The 10,375-nt window shown below is 58.5% G+C and overlaps 1 protein-coding gene across 1 annotated transcript; it reads left to right on the forward strand.

Annotated features, from left to right (window-relative positions):
- Positions 1-7,225: 7,225 nt before the first annotated feature.
- LOC100339530 (2-acylglycerol O-acyltransferase 3-like) lies at positions 7,226-10,033 on the forward strand. The gene is made up of 5 exons (XM_051837984.2): positions 7,226-7,476; positions 7,692-7,799; positions 7,880-8,735; positions 9,264-9,466; positions 9,553-10,033. The coding sequence occupies exons 3-5, from the start codon at positions 8,341-8,343 to the stop codon at positions 9,705-9,707; spliced, it is 753 nt and encodes a 250-aa protein (XP_051693944.1). The 5' UTR covers positions 7,226-7,476; positions 7,692-7,799; positions 7,880-8,340; the 3' UTR covers positions 9,708-10,033.
- Positions 10,034-10,375: the final 342 nt, after the last annotated feature.

Below are 10,375 nucleotides of genomic sequence, written 5' to 3' on the forward strand. Positions count from 1 at the left end.
ACTTAGAGGACAAAGACAAAGGAAGGGGCGTAGGAGGGGGTCCTGTGCTCACCCTCTCAGAACCGAACAGCACACAAAACACTGAGGGGCCTACTTGCCGAAATCCAGGGGCGACCTCGCCGAATATGACACGCTGTCTGTACCTCTGGCACTTAGTTCGGTTCTTGACGCATGGAAGGAGCTCAGTGAGTTATGATGAAGGAAGGAGAGACTCCAATCTATTTCTGCGTTTGGGCTCATATCAGTCTTCACTCCAGTATTTTAACTAAACACCTGGGAGGAGCTTGCAGCTCAGTGCTGTGGTTCAGCGTCAGCTGTTTGTGGAGGCCATGGCTGGTGGGAAGCACCTGCAGCTAGGCAGAACTTGAGCTCCAATATTAAGGACCCCTCTCACAAGAACCACTGGGCCAGGGAAGCCCCGGTCTGTGACCCGCAGACTCCCACCGGCTCCACCTGCTGCCCACCACAATCAGATCACCTCTCAGCCTTAATCCAGCAACTATTCAGTCGTGACAGTTTCCACACCTGCCTGAGTTTTGTGGAGGCAAGTTCTGCTCAGCCCATCACAGGGACAGCGACACCACATTGGTCACTTTTCCAGGGTCACCCAAGGGACTGAGGACAACCAAGCTCCTGGTTGTCTAACCCCAAAGCAACACACGGCCCAGCCTCACACATTTCCAAAGGTGGGGCTGGGACACACCTGAGTATTGACACCTCCTCCTCCCCATCAGCAAGTTCAGGTCTCCAGTGCACAGAGGGCGCCACTTGCTGCCACGGTCTCTTGTTGCTATTTTGTTTTAAAGATGTGCTTTATTTCTATTGGAAAGGTGGAGAGGGAGAGGGAAAGGGAGAAGGGGAGGGGGAGGAGGAGGGAGAGGGAGAGAGGGAGTGGGATAGGAAGAGGGATTGGAGGGGAGGGGGAGGGGGAAAGAGAGGGAGGGGGAAGGCAGAATGAGAGGGAAGGAGAGGGGAGGGGAGAGGGAGAAGGGTCAGCGCTGTGGCTCAGCAGGTTAATGCCCTGGCCTGAAGCCCTGACAACCCATATGACTGCCGGGTTCAAGACCCGGCTGCTCCACTTTCGATCTAGCTCTCTGCTATGGCCTGGGAGACCTCAGACACATGGCGTAGACGACCCCTCCCCGGGATGAGAATGGCACCTGAGATTGGTCACCACTCGGCTGTTTGAAATGCACTATGGGAAGCCCTTTGTCACCTGTGACACCTTTGACTCAGAACTGGAGATCAGATAAAGCAGGTTATCAATCTAGGTCAGCGGTGGAAGGTTCTGATGGGGCGTGGGGGCAAAATCCTGCCAGGGCCAGACCCCAAAAGTCACCAGCAGCCCCAGTGCCAGCACTAGGAGACGCAGTCTTATGAGAGACCAGCGGAAAAGGCTCTCCCGGGCCAGCTGCAGCCCGAGTGGCGGGGCTCTCACCAGGTGCCGCTGAGCAGTCCTCCGGCAGTCGAGTGACAGGCTGTTCCAAGCTGGGGCATTTGTCAAGGATTAAACTTTTACCCCTTGAGTCCCACAGATGCACACGGAGGACAAGGCCGCCTACTCGTGTGAGCCAACCACAGACCTCAGATGCCGCTCAACAAGCAAACAGACGAGTAAAGCCTTCGCTGCTATCGTGGTCAGGCTGTTGCGCTTCATGGCCGACCCGTTCCACCCACGTCTTCTCCTGTTTCTCTCAGGAAGCTGCTATTGGCAGGAAGACGCCCTAGCGAGTTCTTCTGTCATAACACTGGGAGCTCCTGCAAGGCCTCACAAAGCCATTTTAAACAATCTGTCTATTGCCTGGGGCCACCGAGCCCACCTGAGGCCAGTGTGACCGCAAGTACTTGTCTGTGGATGCTCCATCTAAGGCAGCCATGGGCAACCTGCTAGCCTTGTGTTACACCCTGATAGAACAGGGAGGACAGGTGCAGTGATCCCGGGAGTCTCTCCCTTTCACCCTAACACCAGTAGGTTCGCTGAAAGAGGCGTGCAGAATCTTCCAAGTTAGCTGGTTACGTAATGCGGGCAGGGACAGGGTATCAGCTCCGACTACTTGGGAAGCAATGGATTATAGTCTTCCTTTCCTATGAGGAATCCCAGCTGCAAATTGGCAGATGGGCATGTTTCAGAATTTGACAGCTTCTCAGAGGAACGTGTGGTGGCCACGGCCATTGGCAGTAACTGGGGACAAAATTCTGGTTCACGAGACAGATCCATTCGATGAGATGGACAGACTGGGACCTGGGACAGACAGGGACCAAGACCCTAATAAGCAGGAAATAGAGAAGATGGAATCTTGTGCCCCTGGACTCCCTTAAGGTAAAGGGCCACAGATCTCTGGGGTGGGGATAAGGTGGGATAGGGAGGCAGCTGGCTAGGTCTGCTGAGCTGGAAGCCACTAAGCCCCCAAGTAATTTTGTCCTGTCACTTGTGGATCAAAATGCCCCTTTCCTGAAACCTGAGGATGCCCACAGGAGCCAGGGGGCTTTATTCCCGACCTATTAAAACAGACCACTGGGTGGGGCTTCTCAGTTCTGCTCAAGCTGAGCTGCATGAGACACCACAGGGGGTGCAATCCTGGGTGGTGAGAGAATTCACCAGAGAAGGAGCCCACCTGCTGGACACCCAGCAGGGAGGACACGCGCCTAATCCTGTAGTGGGGATCCCTCCTTAGTGAGAGTGACTGCTGCCATGTGCTCCCGAGGGAGCAGCAGGCTGGACAGCCAGGTGCCAGCCATTGCTGTAGGGACCACAATGGGAGAAACACACAGGGAACTGCAGAGTTTCCTCAGCTGGGGAGAGTTTCCTGTGGTCCAACAGGTTTTCCTAGGTAGGTGATTTGCATTTCTGGGTGGGGCTGAGGAGCCTCCATCACCTTTAGCTCAGACTCCAACAAACACCCTGGGGCACCCTCCACAAAGAGCAGGGAGCCTACCCCAAGGCTTGTAGGGCTTGGCACAGGTGGTGGGTGGAAGGGGACAGCACCAGCCCTGGGCTCAGACCCACACCCCGGGAGATTCTCGCTGTCCAAGCCCGGAGCACCCCAGACAGCTGCTCAGACGCCCACACCCATGCCCCCTCTTGCCCCTGTGGCTGCAGCCTGCTGGCCCCATCCCCCCACTGGCTCTGCAGGCTCCCTCTCCTCCCTGCCCTCTCTCCTCTTTGTCCAGCAAGTCTTCTAGAAGCCTGCTCAGGGCTGGGGGGAGGGGGGAGGGGAGAAAGGCCAGGTGGAGAGTGAGGAGGCTTTGGTGGCAGCTCTGTGCCGGAGCTCAAAGACACCTGTCCCTGGCCCTGCGCCATGAGCCTCCTGCATTTCTGGCGTTCTTCTGAGCGACCCTCAGATGTCCGTCCGTGGGAACGTGGGCTATGTGCTTGGACTCTGTGCACTCATCTGGGTTGTGGTTTCAAAAGAGCTGAAGAGGAAACCGGACTCTGAAGTGGGTGGGCCCCTGTCACCAGGGGGAAACTGAGGCTTGGTGTGGTCAAGGTCACAGTCAGTAGGTGGAGGGGCTGGGGCTCACGGACAGGTGTCCTCCCTCTGTGACAGCTCCTGGGCTGCTGTCCTGGCCCTCAGTGTGTAACCCAGCTCCTGCACCACGCCTCCCCTTGGGACCTGTGTCCCACTGTTATCTCCTGTCCATTGTCACAGCCCAGGAACATCATCAGGCACACACACACACATCTAGGTCAGAAGCCAGGCCCCAGGCAGGATCACGGGCAGTGGGGCGTCCTGCACTGATCTCACACAGTCCCCATTTTTTTAAGGCAGAAAGACACACACACACCTACATATCACACACACACACACACACACACACACAAGTTTTAGTGTCCTCCCTTTGGCTGCTCCACCCCCCTAATGCTCCCAACTGCTAGGGCTGGGCCAGGCTGAATCCTGGAGCCCAGACTCCACCTGGATCGGCATGTAGCCACGCAGGGAGGCACCAGCTGGAAGCGGCGGTGGAGCACAGGAACTCTGGTCTGGGATGAGGTGTCCCCAGCAGGGTCCGGGCTGCTCTGCAACACTGCTCACCCCAGGAAAGAAGTGGGAATGTTGGAGCAACCCAAGAGTCAGGTTGCAGAAGGGGCGGGCTCTGGTGGAAGGGGCGGGGTTACAATCTGACTGCCTCTCCCTTTGGCCACTAGTGACTCTGTCCTGGGAGTCTTGAGCTCTGTGAGGGGCTGTCCCACAGCCCAGCAGCACACCCCGTCCAGCCGCAGTGGCGTGAATTGTGCGGTGTGCTGACACTGCCGGAAATCAGAGACGGGAGAAATCCTCCGTGACAAGGCGGAGTGACCTGTCTGTTCCTTCCTGGCCAGCCTGGGCCTAGCGTTCCTCCTCCTGACAGCCAGCAAGGGGCTGTGTCCGTCCCTGAGCTGCTCTGACCAGGGGGACTGCAGGTGCGCGTTATCAGCTGCGGGTGGGGCAGCAGCCCCTCAGGTGTTGAGAGCCTGGGCCACCCCATCATTAGAGCAGCAGTAGCGCCGCACCCACTGGGGCCCCAGGCTCCCCTTTTCCCACTTCAGCCAGCGGAACTCAGATGGAGACAGATGTCCCCCCGGCAGGAGGCGGGGAGCAAGCATGGAGCCCTGACTCCTCTGCCATGCCCGGGACACTGCCCACCCCCAGTACCAGGGAGGCCCCTACCCTTGCAAGTCCCGCCCACTCCAGGTCCCCCAGATGTGCCCCCCTCTGCGGGGTTCCCTCCACCGCTCAAGGGTATCCCGCCCTGCATGCAGCCACTGGCTCCACGCCCAGGTGTTGTGTGCACTGCACGCTGAGCCGCCAAAGCCCAAGCTTAATCCCCATGGAGCTGGGTCATGCATTTGGCGTTGGCATCCGAAGTCCCAGTCAGGACCCAGGACAAGACGCACGTCATCCTCCCTGGACCCGCGGGGCTCCCAGATGACCACAGCCACGGGCACCGTCCCCCCTACCCCCCACCCGGCTTCTCGGGGGCAGGGCTGGAGATCTGGGTACCACTCCCATAGGAGAAGAGCAGTGGCGCTCCCCCCAGGCCCACTGCCCGGGCCTGGGGACCCAGCGCCCAGGTAGACTCTTTGTCTTCAGGCGCCGCATGGCTACCCTGGCTTCAGGCCCTTCCTTTGCCCTCTCTCTCCCACCTGTCCCCAGGGCCCAGTGCCAAGCAGCTCGCTCCCTGTGGAGTCTCCCTCCCATGTCCCCGGCTAAAGTCTCAGCGGAGGGGAGGCCTGCAGCACAGACCCTCTGCTCCCGCGGCCCCTCTGGGGCTGCCCCTGCCTCCAGGCCAGGCCATCTTCCCAGTCTCCGCCCCCACACCAACCTCAGGGGATCCTTCCGAGGGGGCGGCCTCGCGGGCTCCCTCTGTGTTCCAGGTTCTCTCCAGCCCCTTGGCTGCCTCCCCTGTCTCCTCCCCACAGGAGAGGGGGTGTGGGGCCTGGGGAGGGGCCACAGCCAGGGCTCAGCTGCCTTCCCCCAGTTCTCTCTGAGGAGGTGAATGTAGTCAGAGAATCGCCCTGGGGCTAGGAGGGTGTGTGACAGAGGCACCTGCTGGGGGTGTGACCACTGCCTCCACTTCGAATCCAGCTCCCTGCTAATGAGCCTAGGAAAGCAGTGGAGGATGGCCGAGTGCTTGGGCCCTGCATCCATGTGGGAGACCTGCCCGGATGGAGTTCCAGGCTCCTGGCTACAGATGGGCTCAGTTCAGGCCATTGCGGACATCTGGGGAGTGAACAGTAGATGGACGCTCTCTCTCTCTAATCCTGCTGTTCAAAAGGTAATCTTTAAAGAAGAAGAAGTGACACTCTGTGACGTGCTGAGGACTCCCACAGTGGGGGAAGCCCTGAGACTGCTCCCAGGGAATCCTACTCCCCCAGGTCAAGAGTCTTGGGGCCACTTCCTGGCAGCTCAGGGTTTCAGGCTACTCCTGTACATAGCCCCGCCCTAGCCCGGCTCCCCACTGAGCCCGAGCACCCACCCCTCACAAGTTCAAACCCCCCTTCCCGTCCCCCAGGTCCTGGCCCCTCCCTGGTCATTCTGCCAGGTCCTGAGGTCATAGCTCCGTGAGCTCAGGTGGCAATGACACTTCCTTGCTGGGGCTCACATGGCTCCAGGGTGCAGGGCACCAGAGGGATGGAAATAGAGGGGGCAGGTCAGGGAGTCAGGGCAGTGGGGGGAGGGCAAAGAGGAAGGTGCTCAAGACAGCAGCCTGTCTGTTGTGCTGGCCTGAGGTGGTCCGGTGTCCATGCTGGTCCGGAGCGGTCCCTGGAAGTGCTGCAGGCAAATCAGAGCCGTGGACCTGGGGGTCTGTAATTAGCAGGGATTGTAAATTTGGCAATGGAACAGGTGAGGAGTGGCAGGACCAGGGAGTGGCTATGCTTGGGGGTGAGGGGGAAGGGGCTCAGCCATGCCCATGCTACCTTAGGCCCTCCCTGGAACCTGTCTGCTCTTGAACTCTCCCAGAGTTCCCAAACACCCCCTGGGATCCCAGGTGTGCCTGCTAGGATGAGCCACAGCGGCTGCCCAGCCTGTCCCTGCCTCAGCTCTGCCACCACCTGACCGCCCTTCTGCACGCCCACCCAGCCCATCCGTGAGCCTCCCCCTCACTCACACCCTGAGTCTGACTGCAGGTCCCAGTGGGGCTGACTCCTGCTGATGGGTGGCCCACCTGAAGCTGCACCTTGCCCTCCCAGGCCTGTTGTGGGCAACTGGCCCAGCCCTAAACTCTGTCACCACCCTACTGCCAGCAACCACTCACCCGCCCGCAGCGGGAACAAGATCCCAGTGCAGCGATGCCAGCAGAAGTTGGGCGCAGGTGGACGACTGCAGGGAATCGACACGGAGAGGCCCACGCAGCTGTTCCAGGAGCACAGGCGAGCCCTCGCTTCCCAGCAGGCACCTGGTCCATACCCACGCTGGCCCTCACCTCTGATCAAAACCAGTGCCCTGGGTGACTGCGGGGAGGGCATAGGAGGAACAGTAGGAAGAGACCGTGGGTGTATTTCTGCATAAGGTCGAAGTTGTCCAGGGCACCCAGGAAGCCTTGACATTCCCGGGACCCCCAAGAGGTCAGCATAGGGTGCTGCCAAGGCCACTCTCGGCCTGGGCCCAAACCCAGTGGGACAACTGGACTTCGATTGTGTACTCCCTGCACATGAGCTTCCAGCTCTCAGCCACCAGCTGCCAACCCCTCCCCTACACCCACATCTATTTGCACGCCTCCCATGGACCAGCCAAGACGGATGGACTAGGACAGCCAAGGTCAGTCCCAGAGGGAGCCTGGACACCTCAGGGGCTCCAGACAAGGCATCTCCTGGCCACAGCCTGGACTCTGGGAGAGGGGACACCTGTAACCCCACCTGGAGCCCTGAGGCAGAGGGTGGCACCAGGATGGACGTCTGCCAAGACCTGGTGCCCCGCTGCCCCGTGAAGACCCTGCAGAAGCAGTGGCTGGAAAAGCTGGGCGCCCTGCACTATGTGCTGACTTTGTGCTCAGGTGAGAGGTGGGGAGGCAGCGCTGCCTGGGTGCCCCAGGGGAGAAGGGACTGCAGGGAGGAGGGCGGTGCCCCTGCTCAGGACAACGGTGGCAAGGGGGCAGGAACAGGACCCCAGGAGGTGCCCCCTCCAGTGTTGCAGCAGGTGCAGGGAGGGGAAGCTGGACTGAAGCCTGCAGTTTTGATGAGAAATCTTTTTTTTATTGTTTTAACACAGTCCCATTCTTCTTCCTTCTTCTCTTCCACCTCCTCTTCACACGGCTCTGGCCTCTGTCTGTTCTCTACATGTTGTGGCTCTACCTGGACAGGGACACACCCAGCCAAGGTGAGCTCTGGGCAGGCTTCAGGTGGGGAGAGATGGGGAGGGTGCCTAGGGAATTCTGCCACCTGTATCTCTGCCTGCAGGGGGAAGGTGATTTGTGTGGCCAAGGACCTGGGCCATCTGGAAACACCAAAGAGATTACTTTCCTATCAAGGTGAGGGGTCACCCTCCCTAGAGACGCCTCCTCCCCCTTCCCCACCCCACTCCCCTGCACCTGCTTTCCCTTCCCTGTCCTGCAGTCTGAGACCTGCTACCTAGGCTCACAGAGGGGCAGGTGTGGAGAGGTGCACCTGTCCCATCCCAGGGCCTTGACCTCTGAAGTCAGCAGGGGCAGAGGCAGCACCTCTGAAGACAGCAGAGCTGCCCCCCAACCGGAACTACGTGCTGGGGGCCCACCCCCACGGGGCCATGAGCACCGGAGCCTTCAGTAATTTCGTCACTGAGAGCAATAACTTCCCCTGGCTCTTCCCGGGGCTGCAGCCCTGGATAGCCACACTGACCAGGGTCTTCTATGTCCCCTTTTTCCGAGAATACATCATGATGCATGGTGAGCCTCACTCTGAATGGGAGGAAGCAGCTCTGGCCAGAGTGTGCCCCACCCCTACGAGACACCCATGTGCACCCCTGGACTGTTGGATATGCTGGACATGTGAATGAGATGTTGGATGGAGTGTTAGGGCTGCCCCTTCCCCTGCTAACGGCTGGGGTGTGGGAAGCGGGAGCCACCGAGGGAGTGGTGACTGCTCCCACTGCTCATGACCCAGGACTGCGTCCCGTGAGCCGTCACAGCCTGGACTTTGTGCTGTCTCAGCCCCAGCAGGGCCAGGCAGTGGTCATCGTGATTGGGGGAGCCCAGGAGGCCCTGTATACAACCCCAGGGCAGCACAGCCTGGAACTCCTGAATCGCAAAGGCTTTGTGCGCCTGGCACTGAGGCACAGGTGAGTGGGCAGCAAGCCTCAAGGCTTGGTTGCCTTCTCCATATGCAAATTACAGGTCCCTTTTGGTGGGGCTGTGGGTCCCCAGCGCTGAGCAGTGTCCTTGCACATGGAGGTTCCCGTCAGTCCTGAGACCTGGGTCTCACCCTTTGCAGTGCCCCGTCCCATATCCCGTCCCTGTGGACTCAAACATTGTGTCCCTTGGTTTCAGAAGCTCTGGGTTCTCTTCCAAGTCCATCTAGAGGGCAACCCTTGGACTTGACCTTGACCTATACATAGGTCTGATGCCTGCATTGCCACCAGGCTGCAGCTGTAAACACTGAGAACAGGAATATGCCAAGCCCACCACACAGCCATTGGTCAGGACAGCTGAGGCTTCCTTCCAGAATGTTCTGGGCAGCCATGGTCATGTGTCTCCAAACACCTTGGGAAGTGGCCTCAGGAGACAGGGGAGGGACTCACAGACCCAAGGGCTTTGTGAGGGCAGACCAGGCACTGAGCAGCATCCTGTCTCTTCCTCGCCCCTCCCAGGGCCTCCCTGGTGCCTGTGTACTCCTTTGGGGAGAACGACACCTTCAAAGGTATGAATTTCTCCAAAGGCTCCTGGCAGTACCTGTGCCAGGTCACCTGCAAGAGGGTCACCAGCATAGCTCCCTGCATCTTCTGGGGCCGTGGACTCTTCTCACCCAACTCCTGGGGTCTGCTGCCCCTGCCCGTGCCCATCACCACTGTGGGTGAGTCCCCATCTGCAGCGAGGAGGTTCCTGTGGGCGGCACAGCCAGCAGCAGCTCTGGCTCACCCGTGTCTCCCTCCCCTGCAGTGGGCGCCCCCATCCCCGTGCCCCAGTGCAGCAGCCCCAGCCAGGAGCAAGTTGACCACTACCACAGGCTCTACATGGACGCCCTGGAGCGGCTGTTTGAGGAGCACAAGGAGAGCTGTGGGGTCCCTGCCTCCACCCGCCTCACCTTCTTCTAAGACCCCAAGCCCTATGCACTGGAATCCTCCCCTGCCTTTCTTGGTTCCTCTAATAATTGCTGAAATGGACAGAGATAAGATCCAGGGAGGCTCCTACATTCACTCTTTTTTTTTACTTTTATTTAATGAATATTAATTTCCAAAGTACCTCTTATGTATTACAATGGCTTCCCCCCCCCATAGCTTCCCTCCTACCTGCAACCCTCCCCTTTCCTGCTCCCTCTTCCCTTCCATTCACATCAAGATTAATTTTCAATTCTCTTTATATACAGAAGATCCGTTTAGTATATATTAAGTAAAGATTTCAACAGTTTGCACCCACATAGAAACACAAAGTGAAAAATACTGTTTGAGTACTAGTTATAGCATTAAATCACAATGTACAGCACATTAAGGACAGAGATCCTACCTGTGGAGTAAGTGCACAGTGACTCCTGTTGTTGACTTTAAAAATTGACACTCTTGTTTATGGCCTCGGTAATCTCCCTAGGCTACAGTCATGAGTTTGCAAGGCTATGGAAGCCTTTTGAGTTCACCGACTCTTATCTTATTTAGACAAGGTCGTAGTCAAAGTGGAAGTTCTCTCGTCCCTTCAGAAAAAGGCACCTCCTTCTTTGATGACCTCCTACAACCACTCTTGTTGTCATCATTGCGGGTGTGGCAGTACT

Source organism: Oryctolagus cuniculus, chromosome 19, assembly GCF_964237555.1.
Source record: "Oryctolagus cuniculus chromosome 19, mOryCun1.1, whole genome shotgun sequence".
NCBI classification, from domain to species: Eukaryota; Metazoa; Chordata; class Mammalia; order Lagomorpha; family Leporidae; genus Oryctolagus; species Oryctolagus cuniculus.